Source organism: Thalassophryne amazonica, chromosome 6, assembly GCF_902500255.1.
Source record: "Thalassophryne amazonica chromosome 6, fThaAma1.1, whole genome shotgun sequence".
Classification (NCBI taxonomy): domain Eukaryota; kingdom Metazoa; phylum Chordata; class Actinopteri; order Batrachoidiformes; family Batrachoididae; genus Thalassophryne; species Thalassophryne amazonica.
The window spans coordinates 30,042,602-30,068,390 of record NC_047108.1 but is presented as its reverse complement, the minus strand read 5'-3'; the positions used below and the strand labels follow the sequence as shown (position 1 = coordinate 30,068,390).

The following is a 25,789-nucleotide window of genomic DNA, read 5'->3' as shown; positions in this document are numbered from 1 at the left end:
AGCCTCTCCAAAACGGTCCTCGTAGCTGCCAGATGCTTGGATAATGGGCTTTTACAGCCTTGTCCTCACCACACACATGCCTTTATAATCCTCGTTTCTCCTCGTAGTAACTCCCACACAAACTGCCCCACGCTGTTGTTGCTAAATTTTGATGATCTTGAAATTAGCGAGATGAGTCTCGTTAACTGAATATTCTGCCTCTAAGAGCCTCAGAGCCACTATTCTTCCACGATAGTTGAATACCTCCTCTCGTATCAAAAAAACATGCTGAATGGCTCATTATTCATCCATTATTTCATTATTCACCATTCATTATTTGGTGGGACCCGGGCTTTTTACTCTTTTGGAAAAAAAACCAAAAAGATTGGCCAGTTGGATTTTCAATAGTCAGCCAGGTAGGGGTCAATTGAATAATTACACAGGGGTCAAAATTAAAAGCTCCTCCAGTCATATTGCAAACTTTACCACATTATTAGTCTGATCATAAATATTCCGAAAAGGTATAGTTTGGACTATGAATTACTGAATGTTATGGAGTTATGGGGTATAAACAGCAAGATTGGTGACAAAGGTCAATTTCATTTTGTACAGGGGTCAAAATGAATTTGATGGTTGGCTTCGTAGATGTGAAGCTAGACTGTTCATGTTGCTGAGCAGCACATAGCTGGAATTGTATTAAGAATAATCCTTTAGAGCACTTTCCACGGCACAGAGCAATGTAATACCACTATAGTTTTTACAATCTATATGATCACCCTTTTTAACAAGTCCTTTTTTCCAATGTGTAGCAATGATACCTGTCTCCCAGAATGAAACAAAAATTGTTTGCAATGCCAGGAGAACACCATTTCCACCCGTGAGGAAGATATTAGTGCCACAGATCCCTGGAGCTTTCACCACCCCAAAGTGTTACACGGCCTTTGCAATCTCACCAAGATTTGATGGTTCACAATTGACTGGAGATTCAGCTGTAAGAGCCCTGGTGCCAGATGCTAAAGTGTTAAAGTCAGTGTTAAACTATTATGTGTCCTTGACAACACAACTGCTCCTGATATTATTTCACAACACGGTTTGTCATGCATTGCAGGCGGCACGGCAGCTTAGTGGTTAGCCCTGATGCCACACAGCAAGAAGATTGTGGGATCACTTCCTGCCCTTTCTGTGCAGAGTTCTCCTCATGTCTATGTGGGTTTTCACCGGGCACTCCAGTTTCCTCCCACAATCAAAAACATGCCTATTTAGTGTCTGCAGCTTTCTCTGTCTCTGACTAAGGCAGTGTCTCTACATGTGGAATTGGTCCCTGTGCACTGGACTGTGACCAAGTCCAATTGACTGTGGCTGCTCACTGCTCTTAGTGGCTGGATTGTGTCTGACTGTAATTCAGATGGTTTAAATGCAGAGGATAAATTTTATTGTATGTCCAGTAAAGGCCCTCCTTCTTCTCTGGCTTGTGTCCAGTAATTATATTTGGTCTTAGTGCTGAATGTACTGTTATTTAGTTCAGGTTGATTTGTCTAAGGCAGAGGTCTCAAACTGATTCCAAAAAGTGCCGAGTGGGTGTAGGTTTTCTTTGCAACCACCCATTTCAGGTGATTTCACTGATTAACTGATTCCATCTGCTCAAAATGATCACTTTGAGCAGATATATGGGAAAGTCACCACTGCCATAACACAACTTTACAATAATGGTGTTGATTTCTGTCATTACAAATGTAACAACAAATTTATAAGAAGCAGAATACTTAGTAATTGTCTCACTAACTCACTCAAAAGAGATTATATTCTTGAAGATTTTGGAAAAGACGAAATAAAAAGATTAGATGTACAACCCCAATTCCAGTGAAGTTGGGACGTTGTGTAAAATGTAAATAAGAACAGAATACAATGATTTGCAAATCCGCTTCAACCTATATTCAATTGAATACATCACAAAGACAAGATATTTAATGTTCAAACTGATAAATTTTATTGTTTTTGTACAAATATTTGCTCATTTTTAAATGGATGCCTGCAAAACATTTCAAAAAAGCTGGGACAGTGGTATGTTTACCACTGTGTTACATCACCTTTCCTTCTAACAACACTCAATAAGCGTTTGGGAACTGGGGACACTTATTGTTGAAGCTTTGTAGGTGGAATTCTTTTCCATTCTTGCTTGATGTACGACTTCAGTTGTTCAACAGTCTGGGGTCTCTGTTGTCATATTTTGCGCTTCATAATGCGCCACACATTTTCAAAGGGCGACAGGTCTGGACTGCAGGCAGGCCAGTCTAGTACTTGCATTCTTTTACTACGAAGCCAAGCTGTTGTAACACGTGCAGAATGTGGCTTGGCATTGTCTTGCTGAAATAAGCAGGGACATCCCTGAAAAAGATGTTGCTTGGATGGCAGCATGTATTGCTCCAAAACCTGGATGTACCATTCAGCATTGATGGCGCCATCACAGATGTGTAAGTTACCCATGCCATGGGCACTAACACACCCCCATACCATCACAGATACTGGCTTTTGAACTTTGCTCTGGTAACAATCTGGGTGGTCTTTTTCCTCTTTTGTCCAGAGGACATGACGTCCACGATTTCTAAAAACAATTTGAAATGTGGACTCATCAGAGCACAGCACACTTTTCCACTTGGCGTCCATTTCAAATGAGCTTGGGCCCAGAGAAGGCAGCGGCATTTCTGGATGTTGTTGATATGTGGCTTTCGCTTTGCATGGTAGAGTTTTAACTTGCACTTGTAGATGTAGCAACAAACTGTGTTAACTGACAATGGTTTTCTGAAGTGTTCCTGAGCCCACGCAGTAAGATCCTTTACACAATGATGTTGGTTTTTAATGCAGTGCCGTCTGAGGGATTGAAGGTCACGGGCATTCAGTGTTGGTTTTCGGCCTTGCCGCTTACGTGTAGAAAGTTCTCCAGATTCTTTGAATCTTCTGATTATATTATGGACTGTAGATGATGGAATCCCTAAATTCCTTGCAATTGAACGTTGAGAAACATTGTTCTTAAACTGTTGGACTATTTTTTTCATGCAGTTGTTCACAAAGTAATGATCCTCACCCTATCTTTGAGACTTTTGGGATTGCTCCTTTTATACCCAGTCATGACACTTACAATTAGTGTCCTCAGTTCCAAAACGCTTATTGAGTGTTGTTAGAAGGAAAGGTGATGTAACACAGTGGTAAACATACCACTGTCCCAGTTTTTTTGAAACATGTTGCAGTTATCCATTTCAAAATTAGCAAATATTTGCACAAAAACAATAAAGTTTATCAGTTTGAACAATAAATATCTTGTCTTTGTGGTGTATTCAATTGAATATAGGTTGAATAGGATTTGGAAATTATTGTATTCTGTTTTTAATTTACATTTCACACAACGTCCCAACTTCATTGGAATAGGGGTTGTAAATATTTACAATTTTCTCAGTTGCTAAGACACATTTCTCTAAAGCTGCTCTCCTTTTCTCTAAACTGTCAACACAAACCCCAATTTTCAAGCTACATTCATAAAACCCCAGACTCTTCTTGCAAACCCAAACTTTCACCTCAAAACAGTTCAATCTGTGCTCAAACGGAACTATGTTGTCAAATCGTGCCCCGAGTCGATCAAAATTAAAACCCTACTGAGCAGGCTCTGAACACTAGAAAAATAGAAAATACAATGCTCAGGACATGAAGCTGTAGAAATAAATGTTTATTGTTCACTGTAGGCTAAATGCATGGTGCAAAAAACAAAAAAAACAAAAAAAACTGTATTAGCACTTGCACATAGTTTGAAAAAAGTACAAATAACAAAAATCCTGTGCATTTACATGTAGCACTTGTACAGTACAAAAACAAACAGAAATCATGTGCATTTAGCACTTGTATACAGTAAGCCTATGTAAAAATAAAGTACAAATATATACATGGAATTCTAGGCCTGCAAACAGTTAGACTAACGCTCCATTACAATACCACAGTACATTGGCACAGTGATATGCTGAGACATGTATTTACTTACAGTATTCTGTGGTACAGTATATAATATAATCATACAGTAATTCCTGTCGACATTTACATACTATAATGTCAGAAAAGGTAATGACCTGCTCTCTTATCTAAATCTTGGGATTCTGGTGGACACAGTGAATCTACTTTTGTTTGGTTGGACCCTTTGTCCGGCCCTTATGCTCATAACGTGGACAAGAACACAGCCAATCACAGTAGGTCTGATTTCATCAGATACTATTCACTGACCACTTCGACCACCTCTCACACCAACTCCTCTCCATTGTAGTACCTCACAAACCAGTGCTCTCTGAACTGGTTTATATATGTTCCCTCACATCACTGGACACAAGTGCGATCAATTTGGAGTTGTTGTGTTCAACTGGTGACACCAGTGCTTTAACTGTGTTTGACTTTTGCCACCTGCACTCACCATTGTGCAACACAGGTGCATCACAATGAAAATGTGTTGGCAAGTTGTGTCTAAATAGGTGAAAAGTGCTTATGGTTTTGTCAAAAGAGTGATTGATTCAATCAGTGGATTCATGCAACTGAGCATTTGGTTCAGACAATATGGTTTAGTGTTTTAGCAATTGAGAAAAACTAACATTTCCATTCTCACCAAAGATGAAACAACTCCAATTTAAAATTATTAACAAGCTGTATCCAACTGTTTTTAAAACAGAGATTCCAAATGGGTGTCGGTGTGGCTTTTGTGAGACTGGAACTGAAGACCTGCTGGATCATCTTTTGTTTTTGTGTGAAACAGTGCAAAGCTTTTGGTTTGACCTGCAACAATGGATTGTTTCTAACGGAATTTGGATCTGCAATCTAACCATTACAGACATCAGATTTGGAATATTTTGGAATAATTGTAAAGCCTTTCTTATTAATAATATTTACTAATATTTACTTTACTACTAATTTTACTAAGCAAACATTACATACACAAATGTCATTTTTTTCAAGACAGAATCAATCATTATTCATTGGAGAAATGAGTTTAAACTTTATTATAAGCCTATCATTGATTGAATATAATAATGCTTTAAACTAGTTTATTTTATAGACAAATATTATAGACAGAGATATTATATACATATAGATAATTTGCACATGCGCAGAGATCATTTGCGAGCGCGCAGTTAATATCTACGCATCTGAAATAATATAATACACCCGAAATGCGAGTGTGGTTTTGGCAGCGATCTGACGCCATGGTACTCTGCCTCTTGCCTAATGACCGCTGGGATAGGCTGCAGCTCCTTAAGTAGAATAAGCGGGTTTAGAAAATGAATGAATGAATGATTTGTCTAAAATGATACAGTATATACTGTATATGACTGAAGCATAAGTGATTATAAAATAATACATAGAGGATATGGTCTGAGTTCCTTCACCACAGTGACATTCATGAAACTAACTCTTCAGATCGTCCTCAAATTCACTGAAAAATGTTCAAATTGCCAGGAGTTTGCAAAGTTAATGGGGGGTCATCTTTGGCCACTGTGGTTTGTAATGGTTTTAGAGTATGAGCTGCAGAACTGAGAAAGTCAGTGGAGCTTTTATATATCAAGATGAACCTCACTAATACTTCAGACAAATTTGACATTGAGTTTGTTTCAAATGTAAATGTGGCCATCAGGAGTCAGAGTCTGTAAAAACCTTGTGTATGGGACATAGCTGTCTTGTATCAAAATGAAACTTGGTGCGCAAGGTCATTTTACCAAGACAGCAGCCAGGTTTCATGTTGGCCATGTTTCAGATGTAATTGTGCCCACCAGGAGGTGAGCTGCTTAAAGCTACATAGTGTACTTAATAATGTCACAAGGACTTATTGGACATTGCAGAAAACTTTAGACCAGGTTTTTGCTGATCTACAGAGTGAACTCTTTCTGCTATCTCATGATATGAACACACCAGCACTGTGCCTGACTTCGTTTCATTTTAAGGCCAACACACCTATGGCCACATACATTTGGACAGTTCAGCTTGCTGTTGATATATGGCAGAGGTTTTAGCATGAAAACCATAACTGCACTGGGTGGAAACTACAAATTATATTAGTGTTGCTGTTTTGGTGTTGGGGTAAAAACATTGGGTCCAACAACTCTGCTTCAGTTTCTACAGCCTATATTAAAATTTATTTATTGTTCTGTATAGTGCAGCCATTTTACAGTTTACAGGAATTACACCTGAAACATCATTTGCTATCTTTAGAAAGATTGTTACAGCTCTTACTGGGTTATTTGAGGAGCCAAGTGGGGATATTAAGCAGCTCTGACTCAACTTGTTTTTCTTACATTTGATTTAAGGGATTGGATAAGGATGCTCAGCGGATCAGAGAGCCTCTTTGGATCAAATGCAATGAGGAGCGCAGCAAGGCAGACGGTATTGCTAATATGCTGAGCCAAGCCATTACTACACAACACATTCTTTACGCCAGCCTGGGCTCTGCTGAGTACATGGAGTTTGTCCTTAAAAACCCCTTCAGCGTTCCTCAGACGGTCACGATCTGCAGTGACGACCCTGAGCTCAGGTAACACCCATGTGTTCTGAAAGTATCACATGACTTTTTTTCACAAACTAATACAGGTTATCGTTGGTCTTTAAAAACAGCAAAGTTTGGAGCACTAAATACTGAGGTAATACACTTTTTTTTGTGAAACTGCATTTAGGCCTTTAAGAAATTACCTGTCTGTGTCCTTATTGCTTTAAATAGAAATGAGGTGCTGCTGCTGCTGACCACGCCCACTCTGCCTTTAAAGAGGTGGGCTGTGTCTCATTGCAGGGGCTGCATCTTTCTAAAGGTGCCTTGACACTTGCGCGCATTCATTGCCACGCCACCCACTGCGCTCTCAGCTGGATGTGTGCTTTGTGCCGCTGGACGCTGTGTATATAAAATAATTATTTTGTAGTGGATTGATCATTTTTTTTCTCAGAATTTGGCTGATGAAAACACCTCTAATCACTCCCGGAACCACAGAGGACCATTCTTCTCTCTCTCACCTGCACTTCATGAGGTGGAGAATGCATTTGGAATAGTCTAAAAGGTAATTATTTGTAATATTTATAATATTTATATTGTAATAGCTTGGTAAAACAGTTGCATGTTCATTCCTTCTTATGAGCATCTGTAAAATTATGTTTATGAGAGATTTAACCTCTCGTCATAATCGTTTAGAGGAGCTGCGCGGTGATACGGTGTGCTGACGCAATGACTCACACTCACACTCAGTGTTTTTTAATTGTTGGCGCAATGTTCTCTGGCATGGCAGACTGTGTACAAGTGCGCAGATCAAATCTGTGCTAGTATCAAGGCACGTTAAGGCTACAGTTGAAAGAGTGGTGTGACTGGGCTGTTCTGCTACAAAGCTCCTTGTGATGCAGCTGACAAATACAACCTTCATCCCTCTGAAAATGAAGGCTACAGCAGGTGTAACCTTCACTGCCCAAACAATCCCAAGAGACATTGTTTGATTTTTATTACCTCCCTAAAAAAGAGACAATTTTGGGCTTCATATGTACAATTTTAAATAACTCATGTTTATCAGTTGATAAGTAAAGTATAAATACATATTAAGAAAACATTATGAATCTACGGATTACACCCACTACGCTAACTCGTCGTGCACAGCTGTCAAGGTCGCTAGGTGACTAGGGGTAGGGGCGAGAAAAGCTAATGATGTAATTGCAAATTGTTCTGTGGGCTCAGCCATCTCAATACAAAGGGCTGCTTTAGCCTCTGCTGTCTCTGAAGGCCAGATCTTCGTAGAATGCAGCCTTAGAAAGATGCAGCCCCAAAATTGGTACACAGCCATAGTGACTCTTATGTTTTCTCAAGCAAAGTGGGTGTGTGCAACAGGAAGTGCACACAAACTCAGAAATTCAGATGCAGAACCGCAGAGAAGGTGCACTATCAAACCAGGGAGCTGAAGCTGAACCAGAGCAGGACCAGGTGGCAGACCAAGCAGATTGAGTCCAAAATCTGAAAAAAACACAGAACAGGGTCAGTAGGCAAAAACCAGGGAAGACAAGAAGCAAGAGACAGAGCTGAAGCCAGAATACCCTGAAGGCAACTGAGTTTCCGGCATCTGAGTGAGTGAAGAGTAGAGGTATAAATACAGGTGTGGTTGATTGCAGTCAAGTGAGTCCAATCAGCTCCATGAGTCAGCCAGAAAAAAGACAGGAAGGGAGGAAGTGAGGCAGCAGCACAACACAAGACCTCAAATTACCTTTATAAAGTGTCAAAACAGTTGTTTATTATAGTTTGCTGTGTGTTTTGAATAAATGTGTGTGGAAAATTAGTTTTCACTTTATTTCTTCCTTGCCTATTTTTGATTGTAAACCTTTATTACATTTATAAAACACAACAAAAACATATATATTCTGAAAGCACAGGTTGTCCTGAAAAAAGAGACATAAAACTTGATTGTGGGATGCAGGGAGAGCTGTTAACAGCAATAATAAAACATTTATGCCAGGCGAGTGAACTGTCCAGAAAATGCCCTCGGACCTCAGAGGGTTAAGAACAATGTTTCTCAACGTTCAGTTGCAAGGAATTTAGGGATTCTATCATCTACCATAATATATCAGAAGATTCAGAGAATCTGGAGAACTTTCTACACGTAAGCGGCAAGGCTGAAAACCAACATTGATTGCCCGTGACCTTTGACCCCTCAGACGCCATTGCATTAAAGACCGACATCATTGTGTGAAGGATCTTACCACATGGGCTCAGGAACACTTCAGAAAACCATTTTCAGTTAACACAGTTCGTCGCTACATCTACAAGTGCAAGTTAAAACTCTACCATGCAAAGCGAAAGCCATACTTCAACAACATCCAGAAACACTGCTGCCTTCTCTGGAACCAAGCTCATTTGAAACGGATACCAAGTGGAAAAGTGTGCTGTGGTCTGATGAGTCCACATTTCAAGTTGTTTTTGGAAATCATGGACGTCGTGTCCTCTAGACAAAAGAGGAAAAGACCATCCAGAATTTTACCAGCGCAAAGTTCAAAAGCCAACATCTGTGATGTATGGGGGTGTGTTAGTGCCCATGGCATGGGCATCTTGCACATCTGTGATGGCACCATCAATGCTGAAACGTACATTCAGCTTTTGGAGCAACACATGCTGCCATCCAAGTAACGTCTTTTTCAGGGACTTCCCTGCTTATTTCAGCAAGACAATGCCAAGCCACATTCTGCACATATTACAACAGCGTGGCCTAGTAAAAGAGTGCGGGTACTAGACTGGCCTGCCTGCAGTCCAGATCTGTCGCCCATTGAAAATGTGTGGCACATTATGATGCACAAAATACGACAACAGAGACCCCGGACTTTTGAACAACTGAAGTCGTACATCAAGCAAGAATGGGAAAGAATTCCACCTACAAAGCTTCAACAATTAGTGTCCTCAGTTCCCAAATGATTATTGAGTGCTGTTAGAAGTAAAAGTGATATAACACAGTGGTAAACATACCACTGTCCCAGCTTTTTTGAAACATGTTGCAGGCATCCATTTAAAATTGAGCAAATATTTGCACAAAAAGAATAAAGTTTATCAGTTTGAACGTTAAATATCTTTTTGTGGTGTGTGGTACATACATTTGTGGTGTATTCAATTGAATATAGGTTGAAGAGGATTTGCAAATCATTGTATTGTTTTTATTTACATTTTACACAACGTCCCAACTTCATGGGAATTGGGGTTGTATTTGCAAGACAGTCATCAACTGGCTATTCATCAGACAAACAGACACATCATATTTGAACAGTTTTAAACTCACAAAAAGAGCTACATCTAAATATTTAGCAAGTACCAGTTTGGAAAGGTAGGAACATTATGTACATTCATCAGAATATGCAGGCTGGCGTTTTCACAAAATGCTGAAGAAATACACATATAATGTCCATTCATTTCTCATACTCATGCCTGGAACAAAAAAACTTGAATCATTCTCTTAACTGTGTATCTGGACCATTCTTCAATGGTTCTGACCACTGGCTCTGAAATTCAAGACAATGCAATTATTATTTTATGCATGCAATATTACTCTTTCAAAATCATACAAAAATGAACAATAAAACTTAGGTTATTATAAATGCTATAATTTCTTCAAGTAAAAGGTCAATCTTTGGAACGTGAAATTCAAAGGCAGGGGGGTGAAAATGTTGGACACATTGCTTTGTGAGTTTTTAAAAGAATTTCACCATCAGTCATAAAAGAACAAAGCATGCAAGGACAGAACTATTCAGAAAGGCCATTTTTAGCACTCTGGCGGCCAATACTTTTACTTAGAACCCATACTAAAAGTTTTATTATTGAGTAGTAAAAGGCTGAAAAGATTAGTTGCATAAGCCCTATCTTAATTAATTTTGAGTGGTTTTAAAAAGCATTGAAAATAAGAATTGTCAGGCGTGGCACAAACCGAGTAGGACACAAATGCAAAACTCTCTCAAGCAGGCTGGTGTAAGAAAAAGGTTTAATTACCAAGCTGGGATTTGGTACACGGGAGGTCCAGCAGCGAAGCAAAGGTACAGACAGACTTGAGGCTGAGGCTTGGTCAAGGAAACAGGCTGAGGTCAAAATACACGGCGTGGTGGCAATCAAAGGCAGAAACAAAATCGTGGTCACGGACAAAGCGAGGTCAAATACCGGCAGGCTGAATACAGGGCTAAACAAGGCAAGGATGTGAGAGCTGGAAAGTGAAAACATTCAACAATCGAGTGAGGGACTGTGAGACTGTGAGGGTTTAAATAACTGGTGATGTAATTAGTGCAACAAGACACAGGTGTCAGTGAAGGTTCTGGAAGGGGGTGTGACCAGGGAAGACAAAGGTAAGTGCAAGAGAGTGAAGGCAGGAAAATACAGGGTGGAGTGATGAAAGAAACAAAGACACGTGACCAAGTGCTACAGTGGGAGTGAATGAAAATACAAAGCAGACAGAGACAAAGTGTGAGACAAAGACATAATGGCTGGTGCAGTGATATGGAGTGAGAACATACTTGGGCGGGCGTGAAGGAAACAGAACAATGCACAAAGCTAAAACAGAATCATATATTAACTAGACCTGACAGAACTAAGTAGAAGGCAGAAAACAAAGAAATCAATGATCTTAAACAAAACTCGAACAGGACTGACACAAATCAAAGTATAAGAATAAGTGCAACAACTGATGAGCAAAAAATAAACCATCTAAAACCAGTGACCAAACAACACAAAATAAGTCATAAACAGAAAATGCAATACATAGTTAAAGGAACACAACTGGATGAAAACTCTGAAGATAACCAATACCAGTGATTAAAGCATGATAAAGCAACACAAAATAAATGATAAACAGAGTGCAATAAATAACTAAAGGAACATAACCAAAACCTGTGACCAAGGCATAATATACACAATGTGATGAACAGAACTAAACTACAGCAACTTAACAAACCAAGAATGAACAGACACAAGGATAACAGAAACCAAACTAATGATAACCTGAACATGACAAGACATGGATAAAAACACAGAATACAAACGCAGATACAAGGCCATACTAATAACAGATGGCCCTAAAGGGCTGGATCATGACAAGAATAATACACAAACAATGACATTTATGTTGTAATATTTGTAATATCAAAGTTCTTTTTGTATATTTCTATCAAAGTCTAAGTTAATAAGCATTTTGGAAACACAAAGCCTTTCAGTTGTAAAATAATCTATACATTTCTGAATGTATCATCACCTACGGACCAGGAGGAATTCTGGATTGTTTAATTTAGGATTTTGATGGCAATTTTTTTTTCAGGTTAGACGGACAGACACGCTGTTTTCAGCTGCTCTGCAAAATGCTGAGCTGCTGTTAATACTGCTGACTGGTGATCTCTGCTGCTTGTGGCTGATTTGATATGAAGAAAATGAAAAATACATTTTCTTATTTAATTATCTGTTTAAAATTGGAACATAAAACAAAACTGCAACTCTATAAGCTTGAAACATGATCGAATTGGTACAATTTCAATAACATTTCAGTTAAGCCCCCGTCACACATAGCAAAAATGTGGAGGAGCCATTCCGATACGGCAAATAATGCCATTATCCGACGCAGTCAGGGGGAAAAGGGGCGTGGCCCAAAGGCTTCCCGACTGCCTCGTCGTCACCTGCATAATGGCATCCAGAGTGTGTTTAGGCATCAGGTGGATGACACAGATTGCTGTCAGACGGCCATAAAAGGTACTGCGTACAGGCATACCGTGCCAGATATATCTCGAGGTTCCCACATATGCACTCAAATCATTTTGGATTGCGTTTTGCTGCCATCCAAATATGTAAATTGCGATTACATGGTCCTCAGACTGCTCATGGACCACGGTCAGATAGGTGTCCCATCTCGACTGCACCCAGAGAATTCTGAACATGTGCTTCACACTCGAGGCCGCCGGCAGATTTTGACCAAGTGTGTGCTGGGTGTCACAGCCAATTTGAACCCGAGAGCCAGGCGGAAATTTACAGTACCGGCTGGTGCCTGGCGCTGCCCACAGTGGCGACAACCCTGCACACTGACATGAAAACTCACATGAAACTCCAAATAATAACACACCAGGAATAGTCACAATGGGGAGCCAGAAGATAAGGACAGACACAGACAGAGATCATGACCGTATGCTTAGTGAGCAAGATAAAGCCAGTTTATCACGAGGAAAGAGAGACAGTCTGAAAAGTTTATCTGTCATAGTGATGTGATGCGTTTCCAAAAATAGTGTTGTAAAAGTTTTAGCTGTGTTACTCGTTGAATATGTCAGCGGTGAAGATGTGTTTCTGCACTCCAAGTGTTTTGTTATTCTTTGCATTCTAACAAGTAGTAGCAAGCTGTGCTGTGCCGTGGAACTGTGGTCACACCTTCTAGATTGCTTTCATGTGTGATGTTGTGGCTCCGAAAATAGTTCCAACAACATGTGCTCAACCTGATCAGGGAATGGATAATATTTACTTCCATTTCCCTCATGCTAGCCTGTGATTCTGTCCATGCTTAAATGTCTTGTTGTGCTCCAGGCCATGTCTTGGCTGTCGTCATGAAGCCACTGTTTTCTGCTCCTGTCTTTGTTGCAGTCTTTCCTGCGGCACTCAATATTAAATGCTTCCTGTTGCATGCCGAGGTGGTGACGCAGATCTAACCCATATTTTCAGGTCATAGAAATGGTCAACCATAGACTGTCTGTCTGTCTATTCACATTGCATTAAAAAAGATCAGTTTGACACTCATCAGTTTTAACCTTTATTAGTAGGATTACTCAAAAAAAAAAAAAAACTATCGTCATGAAAGTCGATGGAAATGCTGTGACATTTTAAAACAGTTGTTTAACGTGAGATAGGACGATTCTTGCCTCACTGTGGATCTTCAGTCTAATGAGTGTCCTAAAAGTGATGCATGGTCTCTTTACAGCTGTCGGCTTTAGATCATAAACAGCAAGAGCGGCATCTCATTCTGTAGTTAGGTCAGGAATTGATTTCAAAGAAAAATGACAATGGGTTGTTTCTCACAGGTAATAAGACACCAACCAAAACAGCCTTGTTGAAGGCTCAAATTGTTGCAGTGTGCATAACCTGCACGTCTTTAGTTTTGTTCACCACGCTCCCTCACCTAGCCGCACTATGATCACTGACACGTCATGGGTTTCCTCTTCTAGTTTTTTTTCATGTCATAATTTATCATCTCCTAATATGTCCTTTTTAGCCACATTCCATGTCTTTGTTTACTTTTCATTTTATTCATCATAATTTGAGATGTTGACAAATCAGCAGTTGAATTCATCCTACTGGAGTAGCTTTTAACTGGCTTCTCCAAATCTGAGTAACTCTGAGTTTAACTGAGCTGACATGCTGTCAATCATGACTGCTGAGGCTGTTGTATTCTAATAAATCTGTCCTCTTCAGCCATTATTCTACAATTAGGAGTAGATTAGTGCTGTGTGTTAGTTGATGAATTACTTATGACAAGCAAAATTCCCCACATTGAGGCAGCTCGGAGATGCTCCACCATCATACAGGAGAGTCGGAAATATATATTTAAGACCAGAAACAAGAAAAAGGATTAGATTTCCTTAAATCAGTTTTTTTTTAGATTAAGCTGGTTTGATCTCATGACTAAACCAAATCTCGACAGTGTGATCTGAATGAAATATATGTCAGAGTAATTGTCAAGTTATACAGTGTTTAAATTATTCAGCTTCTGCCCAAACTTGAAAATGGCCTGGCAAGACCATGAAGAATGAGACGAATCAACTCTTCCTCTTCTTAATTTTTAATTTAGAGGATTGTTAGGTTGAAAACCTTCAACAAAACAGAAATATACATTCATCATCAAATCATTTTTCAAACCAAAACACTTATCATTATCATTTCGTTTATACATTTCACTCCATCCATACCAGTAGCCTCTTCACAGTTTGCCCAAGCTTAACAGTTGTGTCATCTATATACGAGGTCTATTAGATAAGAAACCAACACTTTTATTTTTTTTTTAACTATATGGATTTGAATGACGTGCGATTACACCAATCATGCTTGAACCCTCGTGCGCATGCGTGAGTTTTTTCACACGTGTCGGTGACATCATTTCCCTGTGGGCAGGCCTTGAGTGAGATGTGGTTCAGCCCTCTCGGCTGAATTCCTTTGTTTCACACGCTGCTCGAGACGGCGCGCGTTGCTTTATCAAAATTTTTTCTGGACCTGTGAGGAATATCCGAGTGGAAATTTAGCTGGTTTTCGGTGAAAAGTTTAACGGCTGATGAGAGATTATGGGGTGTTTCTGTCGCTGTAAGGACTTCCCACGGAGCGGGACGTCATGCAGCGCTTCCAGGCGCCGTCGTTGGCCTGTTTCGACCTGAAAACATCCTAATTTAAGGCTTGATTCACCCAGGACGTCGTGAGAGAACAGAGAAGATTCAGAAGAGGCCGGCATGAGGACTTTATGCGGACATTCCACTGTTTAAGGACATTTTGTAATGAAAGACGTGCGCGCAAATTCGCCGAGTCGTCACGGAAAGGACTCGGCGAATTTGTGTGCACCGCGACAGGAAAAACACCTCCGTGTTGAAAACCATTTGTAAAATTCAGGCGGCTTTTGATGGCTTTCAACAAGTGAGTAACTGAGAAATTGTTTAACAGCTTGGGCATGTTCCAACTTGCCCATTAAGGTTTCCAACGGAGGTGTTTTTCTTGTCGCGACCCCCCGCGGTCGGGTCCGGCCCGACATGCGACTCTGCCCGCACGTTCTTTCATTACAAAATGTCCGTTAACAATGGAATGTCCGAATAAACTCCTCATGCCGACTTCTTCTGAAAGTTCTCTGTCCTCTGACGACTTACTGGGTCAACAGAGCCTGAAATGTGGAAGTTTTCAACTTGAAACGGCGAGACGCTGCCACCTCGAAGCGCAGATCGCCGTCAGGCGCCGTGGGCCGTCCTTAAAGCGACTCTACCAGACCAAAATCTCTCATCGGCCGTTAAAATCTTTACCGAAAACCAGCTGAATTTATCGAATGGTGTCCACTCAGTTGTGCCCTACAGTTTTTGAAAAAAATTTTTATCAAACAAAGCAGCAGTCTCTGAGCCATTCCTAAACAATGAAAAAACGATGATAGGGTGGGCCACTCCTCACTCAAAGACTGCCCACAGGCGAATGACGTAACCGACAGGCGTGAAAAAACTCTTGCATGCCCACGAGGGTTCAAGCATGTCTGATGTAATCACACGTGATTCAAATCCACATGGTTTTTGAAAAAAATAATAAGGTCGGATACTTTTCTAACAGACCTCGTACAACACATCTATATACCAAGATAGGACCTGCATGATGAGTACAATGCATGGAACAGTATTCAGATGATCATCTCTGACACAACAGCAGTCAATACTGGTCACAAAAATTGTGTTGTAGCCAGGCTTCAGAGAAGACATCGGCTGCCAGCACAACATTCTTGATCTTGTTCTGCGACATGTGTTGGACTTCTTTTTTCCTATACGGTCACGGTCACCTAACATTAACTACGAGTTTATTGATGAGATTTTGGAACAGTATGATGATTTGCAAAATGCATACATGGGCACAGAAGTGATACCAGAATATGAGAACCTTGGCTGGAGACATGATTTTAAATTCCTTTTTGAGCTTTGTGAAGCATACAAGTTTTACAAAATGGAGGGAAAATGGCCTCACATCAAATGGCACAAGCTGCCATCACTTCACAGTGCCAGGTGGAACTCACGAGGAATTTTAGCACTTATTGCATTTTTCCTTCTTGCAAAGTGGCGAGAACAGCTGAGGGTAACTTGCGATTTCATTGCAACTACATGGTCGCGGGCCTGGTTTTCTAACCAACACTATTCAGAGACAGATTATGAAGACCTGCTGTCATCAATATCCAAACTTAAGTGTCCCAAAGCTGTGAAATGCTTCTCTACTCATACTAGCTGAGAGAGCTGTAAGGTTGATGGAGGAGGTTTGTTCTACTTGCAAAACAGACAAATATCTTAGCAGCAAATTTATTAACACTAATACACAAATCTGAAACACTATTAAAAACACGACAAATGCTATATGTACTCATTTTCATGTATTCCTCATGTGTATTGTATGTAAAACTGACATGTTATAATAAAGAGTGTTTGAGCCGCAAGGTGTTTTAATGTGAAATATGAAACTGTCTTAGGTGTGGGAGGTTTTTTCAAGGTCTCGCAAAACCAAAGTCATTTTTGTGAGTTTTAGGTAAAAGTTCATCATTTATAACCCCAGGCTAATAAATTTGAGATTTGTCATAACCCTACTGTACGTGTTTTAATGTGTATGTGCATTACTGACTGGAGACACTGCACGTGTTTTAATGTGTATGTGTGTTACTGACAGTAGAGACTGCACGTGTTGTAATGTGTATGTGTGTTACTGACAGTAATGACTGCACGTGTTGTAACGTGTATGTGTGTTACTGACAGTAGAGACTGCACATGTTGTAACGTGTATGTGCATTACTGACTGGAGAGACTGCACGTGTTGTAATGTGTATGTGTGTTACTGACAGTAATGACTGCACGTGTTGTAATGTGTATGTGTGTTACTGACAGTAGAGACTGCACATGTTGTAACGTGTATGTGCATTACTGACTGGAGAGACTGCACGTGTTGTAATGTGTATGTGTGTTACTGATGCTGTAGAGACTGCACGTGTTGTAACGTGTATATGTATTACTGACTGGAGAGACTGCACGTGTTGTAATGTGTATGTGTGTTACTAACAAGAACATTGTAAAAGCTACAAGTGATCCTTCAGGATTACTTGCTTTAGGGAGCATTTGCTTCCTTCATGTTGCATCATTGTTAAATCCTACACGCTCACACAGACAGATTTCATTTGTCGTTTCTGCTCATGCCTGATTGTTGGATTACCATCCACCACATTGACCATCAAAGGCCAGATGGATCTGTGGACGAATCCTTCCTGCCCAATCACCAGTTACCAGGCCTAATTGAAAGTCTTCAATCCCTACATCTGTCTTCTTGCTGTCTTAGCTCGGTGTTTTTTTTTAATTTTCAGATGAGGCAGTGTGACTCGAGCAAACACTCTGCCGCCTCTTCAGAGACCAAAAAAGGTATAAATTAACAAACACCTTCTGTGTTTCATGTGAATTTTTTTGCAGCACTGTTCCACAGTTCTGCAGACAAATTTGGATATGTCTTTCACACTGACAGTCACAGCTGTGACACTTTCAAACTTTTCTACAATTCCAATATGTTCCTCCCAGTTAATTACAAATAACGCTTGCAAAAATACTGTAGAGATTTAAACAAACAATTGTTGAAATTGAACTTCCACCCAGCAGGAAAAAAGTAAAAAAAAAAACAAAAAACTATCACTACAAGGATCTCATTGTAATTGAGATGATTCTTTTCGACATCACACTCTGTAATCTCCTTTCACAGCCCCAGACTGTTCATGATGTGTAAAGCTGATACCAGTGACAGAGATACCTGTAAATATGGGGACATGGATCCAAATTTATCCGTATGATGCATCACCAATGGCAGTAAATGAGAAAATATCTATTTTATGGGTTTTGAACCCGACACTCAATATAACAATAGTGACATAGTGAGGATTTGTGATTAAACTTGGAAGATGTGTTGAGATTGATTAATTATTTCTGGTCTCCCTTCCCGCTCATGACATTGAGAGCCACTGTGTGTTAACATTTATAAATAGGTGGCTGGTGAACCCCTTCAGAGAACAGAGCTTTAGTTTTGTCGATAACTGACCCTCTTTCTCAGGTCGCTGTGGTTTGCTGATGCCAAATGACCTTCACTTAACGGGTGAAGACACTCTGAGGACTCATGAACTATATTTTCTAAGAATATATCAGTTTGCCAAATCTAGAGATTTTGTGAAGAAGGGAGATTTTGTGAACTACTGAGAACCACGGCCGTTTGTCAGTCACAGAAAAAGGACGTGTGCCGACAGTGTCCCAGAGTGTGAGATCCAACTGGACTCATGAGGATGGAAGAAGACACTCTCGTTTCCCCTTCGTCTTCATCATTAAAAGTATTTCCAAATTTATAGATACCTCACCAGTTTGTTGACTTATGTGTTCTTCTATGAGGATGCAAGTAAGTGCCTTTGGTTATTTCATTGTTCTGAAGAAACAAAGTAAAACAAGTCAGCGCTTTCCCTGATATACATAATAGTGTATCCATACGTTAGCGTTGAGAAAGGTCGGCGAGCGTCAGCTTTGACGTCGACGGTGACTCAGAGCCCGCAGGCTGCTCCTCACATCGAGGACACGTTTTCTACCTGTTGCTGTCTGTTTTGTCAGTTTTTGCACTTGGCCTCAGAGAGCCTCATGTCTGTTTCTTCTGCTGCTTTCTAGTGTGACTTTCTCCTGCCTCTCATTTTGCCTCCCTTTCATTACCTTTCTCCCTTTTTCCTGTGATTTCTCAACTCCCTGTTCAATCTTTTCCTCAGTAGGTATTCCTTGTAGCACTCTTCTGATGTTTGTTCTCTACGTGAATCAGACCATGGTTGTTCATGGAGCCTCAGATCAAATTCACACATAGTCTATGTAGTTGAGATGAGTCAGAGGGGAGGTTCTTTCTTCTAAATGCACAGGTGGGAATCTCAAAATAAATTTCATGGGATTTTCAGTTAAAAGTGACCCTCGCATTAACAGGTGGGGCCCTGAAAATTTCATACACTCAGTTTCTGACTGAAATACATTTTCTCTTTCTGCCCACGGGTCCAAACCTTTGAAGTTAAAGCAGCATGTCTCGTTATGTATTTGTGTGTGGAATTTTGGCATTCAGAGGAAGAGGAGAGAGCGTAGTCGTGTAATCCCTCAGATGGGACGTCTTATCTGCTGCGTTCTCTCTGATAATCCATGAGGGTCAATGCTCACTTGACCTCTGTATGTTTTTAATAAAAGCTTTGCTCCGTAATTTGAAGAAAACAAGCGTTATGTTTTGTGTACTCACTATATGACCTTGCTTTTGATTTTTGGCTGGAAGATGAAAGGCTTTGTAAGAATAATAGTTCATTATTGTTGCCTGATACACTGCTGAATGAAAATGTAGTATCTTAAATTCTGTGCTTAATCCCTTGGAAATTCAGAAAAACGACTATTTACCACTTCCCAGTAGTTATCAGTTAATTATAAAGACATGACATCACTGTACCAATATACCATTATAACTATGCAGTGGAGCCATTTATAATTATTGATTCTTTACCTGTGAATGCAACACATGCATCCTATAGCAACATGCAGTTCTCAAACTGTTTTAATTTAACACTTTATTTAACCAGGTTAGTCCCGTTGAGATCGAGACCTCTTTTGCAAGGAAGACCTGGACAATTAGAAAGTTTCCAATTCACCTAACCTGCATGTCTTTAAATGTGTGAGAAAACCGGACCACCTGCAGGAAATCCACTCAAACACGGGGAGAACATGCAAACTCCACACAGAAAGGCCACGGGTGGGAATCGATCCCATGACCTTCTTGCTGTGATGCGACAGTGCTTACCACTAAGCCACCGTGCTGTCCATTTTTCTTCATTCATTTATACATTCATTCATTTTCTGCTGCTTGTTACCCTTAGCAAAAAGTAGTATACTTAAAGTTAATTTTATTAAGTATGCTTCAGTATAAGTATAGCAAGTATATTACAGACCGTGTACTGTTAGTATACTAGAAAGTACACAAATTTAATACCTTTTTGGACTAAATTGGAACATTTAAAGTTTATATTTTAAATTTACATTTCAAGTATATTTTAAAGTTTGTTTTAAGTTTGCAAAAGTACACTTTAAAGTATACAACAAGTATACTCATCTATATACTATCAGTGTACTTGGTATATCCCTCTTGTACGTATGCTTAAAGTATACCACACGTACACTTATCAATGTACTTGATGTATCCCTCTCCTATGCTTAAAGTATACCACAAGTGCACTTATCAATATACTGCCATTGTATTAGTTGTATACTTTGAGTCCCTATTTTTAGTTTATTATCGTATACTTAAAGTATACTGTTATACACATTGGTTATTTCACTATTTTACTTTTTATACTTTAATTTTGCTTGGCATATTACTTGTAGCTTACTATTTATATACTGAAAATATACTCCTTAAAGTATTCTTAAAGGTTACTCATACTGTATGTACACAAGAGTGTGATGCATTTAAAAAAAGAATCACAAGACAGAATGTTGAAAACAAGTTTGATATATTTTCAAACATTTCAAAAACAAAGACCTATGAAATCAAGTCCTTCCTTTGTGGAGAAAAATAAAGGAAAAAGTGCATGTAAAATGTAAACATAATGGTCTCTCAAGATCAAGTCCTTATTTGTAAAAATGTAAACATAGTGTCTTCAACTGAGAACTAAAGTCCTTCCTTGTCAAAAAAGGTAAAAGAAAAGTGCAAACCTTTGGAACCAATAATAAATAACTAAATAGAAAAAAAAAAATCTGTACATTTATGACTTCTTTTCAGTTACTTGAGTCAATGGCTTGACCTAGTATATCTTGCTCCAAGTGCATAATAAGTGTTAGTACTTTGTGGGAGAAAGACATAAAAAGTATATGTTGGGTATTTTCTCCTCCAAACATTCTTAAAACCTTTAACAAGACAAACAGAGTCAAAAAACACCAGTGAGACAGAAAGTCAAATTTAGCTTGCGAGGAGTGCAAACAGTCCGTACACGTAGTACCACTGAAAGCACTAAGGACTGTTGCGCCTGCTCACTCTTTTTATTAGGAAAACCTACCCACAGCGTGAAACTTGTCCTAAGGGGGGGGGGAGAACGCATGACAAGTTTCTTCAAGTAAAACAAACATATGCGTCAATAAGTGCAGCTGCGTGGAGAAACAGTTTCTTTCCTTTAATCTTATCATCAAAGGTCAGCACATCCCGTTCTTGCAGGCTCTTCTGTTGCACTTATCATCTGTTCTGCATCATAAATTCACAACAGTCAAAACTGACCTCAGCATACTATCTTCACTCCCAGTTCAGACTGACCTCAGCATACTTAAGACAAAGTTGAATAACAAGTACATTATCAGGGTTATTTTAAAGACAGACAGGTACAAAGCAGCACAATAACATTTTCATCAGAAAGAAGACAAAGGTACAAATGTTTAACAGTGATAACATATATATATATATATATATATATATAAAATCTTTAACAGTATACTAAAGTATAAGTTTTAGTATTAAAGTATAAGTGTCTTGGTATAAATGCACTTAGACTTAGACTTTTGTTGATACTTTTCAGTATAAGCCAAGTATACGTCACTATACTATTCTTAAGTATGTAAAATATAGTTTATAAAAAGTCACCTTCAAGTATACTTCCTCAATTTTAGTAAAAAATAAGTATACTCATACAACCCCTGGCAAAAATTATGGAATCACCGGCCTCGGAGGATGTTCATTCAGTTGTTTAATTTTGTAGAAAAAAAGAAGATCACAGACATGACACAAAACTAAAGTCATTTCAAATGGCAACTTTCTGGCTTTAAGAAACAGTATAAGAAATCAGGAAAAAAAATTGTGGCAGTCAGTAACGGTTACTTTTTTAGACCAAGCAGAGGGAAAAAAATATGGAATCACTCTATTCTGAGGAAAAAATTATGGAATCATGAAAAACAAAAGAACGCTCCAACACATCACTAGTATTTTGGTGCACCACCTCTGGCTTTTATAACAGCTTGCAGTCTCTGAGGCATGGACTTAATGAGTGACAAACAGTACTCTTCATCAATCTGGCTCCAACTTTCTCTGATTGCTGTTGCCAGATCAGCTTTGCAGGTTGGAGCCTTGTCATGGACCATTTTCTTCAACTTCCACCAAAGATTTTCAATTGGATTAAGATCTGGACTATTTGCAGGCCATGACATTGACCCTATGTGTCTTTTTGCAAGGAATGTTTTCACAGTTTGTGCCCTATGGCAAGATGCATTATCATCTTGAGAAATGATTTCATCATCCCCAAACATCCTTTCAATTGATGGGATAAGAAAAGTGTCCAAAATATCAACGTAAACTTGTGCATTTATTGATGATGTAATGACAGCCATCTCCCCAGTGCCTTTACCTGACATGCAGCCCCATATCATCAATGACTGTGGAAATTTACATGTTCTCTTCAGGCAGTCATCTTTATAAATCTCATTGGAACAGCACCAAACAAAAGTTCCAGCATCATCACCTTGCCCAATGCAGATTCGAGATTCATCACTGAATATGACTTTCATCCAGTCATCCACAGTCCACGATTGCTTTTCCTTAGCCCATTGTAACCTTGTTTTTTTCTGTTTAGGTGTTAATGATGGCTTTCGTTTAGCTTTTCTGTATGTAAATCCCATTTCCTTTAGGCGGTTTCTTACAGTTCGGTCACAGATGTTGACTCCAGTTTCCTCCCATTCGTTACTCATTTGTTTTGTTGTGCATTTTCGATTTTTGAGACATATTACTTTAAGTTTTCTGTCTTGACACTTTGATGTCTTCCTTGGTCTACCAGTATGTTTGCCTTTAACAACCTTCCCATGTTGTTTGTATTTGGTCCAGAGTTTAGACACAGCTGACTGTGAACAACCAACATCTTTTGCAACATTGCATGATGATTTACCCTCTTTTAAGAGTTTGATAATCCTCTCCTTTGTTTCAATTGACATCTCTCGTGTTGGAGCCATGATTCATGTCAGTCCACTTGGTGCAACAGCTCTCCAAGTTGTGATCACTCCTTTTTAGATGCAGACTAACGAGCAGATCTGATTTGATGCAGGTGTTAGTTTTGGGGATGAAAATTTACAGGGTGATTCCATAATTTATTCCTCAGAATTGAGTGAGTCCATATTTTTTTCCCTCTGCTTGGTCTACAAAAGTAACCGTTACTGACTGCCACAATTATTTTCCTGATTTCTTATAGTGTTTCTTAAAGCCAGAAAGTTGCCATTTGAAATGACTTTAGTTTTGTGTCATGTCTGTGATCTGCTTTTTTTCTACAAAATTAAACAACTGAATGAACATCCTCCGAGGCCGGTGATTCTATCATTTTTGCCAGGGGTTGTAGTACAGTGGAATAAACTTCTTTTTGCTAATGGTATGGTGGCAGTACACGAAGCAGCTCACCCTATACTTCCTTATCCTCCCAGTTGGATGTGCTAGGAAGACCTCCCAAGGGGGCCGATCGGGGCTTCCTTACTTGATGCATACAGCACCTCAGCTAGCTCCTTAATGTGAAGAGGCAGTGGCTCTGCTCCTACTCCCTCATGGATATCAAGCTTCTCACTTTGTTCCTGAGGAACCTCATTTCTGCTGCTTGTATCTTTGAGCTATTTCTTTTGGTCAGTATCCAAAGTTCATGACCATTGGTGACGATAGGAATGGAAATCGACTGATAAATTGAAAGTATCGCCTTCTGGCTCAGCTCTTTCTTCATCACAATGGACCGGTAGAGCACTGCAGGACGCTAAACTTCGTTCTAGTCCTTCTACTGATATCATGCTCCATACTACCCCAAACAAGACTCAAGATATTTGAACTCCTCCATTAGGGGCAGTAAGACTCTCCTTACCCACAGTTGGCAGTCCATCCTTTTCTGACCATGGTCTCAGATTTGGAGGTGCTGATCCTCATCCATGTCACTTCACACTTGGCCTCAAGCCTGCTCACAATTGTATTTATTTATTTATTTTGTTTTCTGTTTTCTGCCCCACACCACAGTGGACCAAATAAAGAGCCACATTGGGATGCCCTTCTTGAAACCACTCCTGTTCTGATTGGAGAAACATATGTATCTTGTGTTCCTTGGCACCTCCCAGCCAGGTACTAAGCAGGACCTGCTCTGCTCAAATACTAAGACCTGACGTGATCCCCTTTGCACAGAGCAGCATATGCCATTCACAAAAGTGATAATAAAATTAAAGTGTTACAAAAATATATTCTGAGCAGCACTCATAGTCATTATTCTACTCCCAAAACACAAAATGAAATCTTACAATATCAAAATAAATAAATAAAATTTGAATAACATTTACAAATAATGTAGGAACATGGGGCAATGTAAGAAGGTCATGGGATCAATTCCCACCTGTGGCCTTTCTGTGTGGCGTTTGCATGTCTTTTTTGTGTTTGTGTGGGTTATCTCTGGGTGGTCCGGCTTCCCCTCACAGCCAAAGACATCCAGACTAGGTGAATTGGAAACTTTAAAATTGTCCATAGGTGTGTGTGGGTGTGAATGTGTTTGTTTGTCTATATGTGGCCCTGCGACAGACTGACATCCTGTCCAAGGTGTACCACGCCTCACGCCCTATCACTGCTGGGATAGGCTCCAGCTCCTCTCGACCCAACCTTGGATAGGTAGCTCAAGATGAGTGCGAGTGTAAGAAAATGCCCAGGGCAGGAAATGTATCTGGACTTGCTGAAACACAATATTACTCAACTCAGCCAGTCACATTACTTGTCTTACAGTTTTCTTTTACAGCGTTGCCAATCTAAGAGAAACATGAGAAATATTTGCAACTTCTGAGGGACAATGAATGATAGAAGAAAGCCACAATCTGCAGCCAGAGGCAGACAGAAGGCCTTATTTTATTGGTTGATGCCAAAACCAAGTTTGTAAAGGGAGCCTGTCAAACTGGGGTGTGTCTGAGTGCACATTGCTGTTTTAAGTGGCAGCAAATACCATCACAAATCCAAGTGATGGGCGCAGATGGGTTGAATTTGCCATGTTCATTAAACACAAGTATGTTGTAATCTGAACATAATGTCAACCAATCAGAGTGGTGCCTGTTCCCTTTAAACTAGAGTGCACCAGGCACACAGCACTACAGTTTTGAGAAAACAAATGCAACTGAAGGCCTCCTGGTGCATTGTAGTATTAGCACCCACCTGTCAAAATGCACAGCAGGCAGTGGCCACCAAAGATCCCTAAAGTGAAGCAATAAAGATAATTTTTTTTTAAATATATTTTTGTTTACTCTTACATATTTTGTTTAATAATTGTTTTTCAGTCACCTCTGTTATGTATTTTAAGTGTATAGTGTCACTTATATCTGAAGGGGTGGGGGTTCAGTGACTGTAAAAGATCACTGAAGATCACTCACTCATCTTCAACTGCTTATCTGGGATTGGGTCGAGGGGGAAACAGCTCCAGCAGGGGACCTCAAACTTCCTTTTCACAGGCCACATTAACCACCTCTGACTGGTGGATCCTGAGGCGTTCCCAGGCCAGTGTGG

The 25,789-nt window shown here is 39.7% G+C and overlaps 1 protein-coding gene across 1 annotated transcript in view; it reads left to right on the top strand.

Annotated features, from left to right (window-relative positions):
- Positions 1-25,789, top strand: part of nphp4 (nephronophthisis 4) — an 804,312-nt gene that overhangs the window by 692,067 nt on the left and 86,456 nt on the right. The window contains exon 21 of the mRNA XM_034171910.1: positions 6,309-6,532. Coding sequence (XP_034027801.1) covers positions 6,309-6,532 — 224 coding nt within the window. The remainder of the gene's footprint in view (positions 1-6,308; positions 6,533-25,789) is intronic.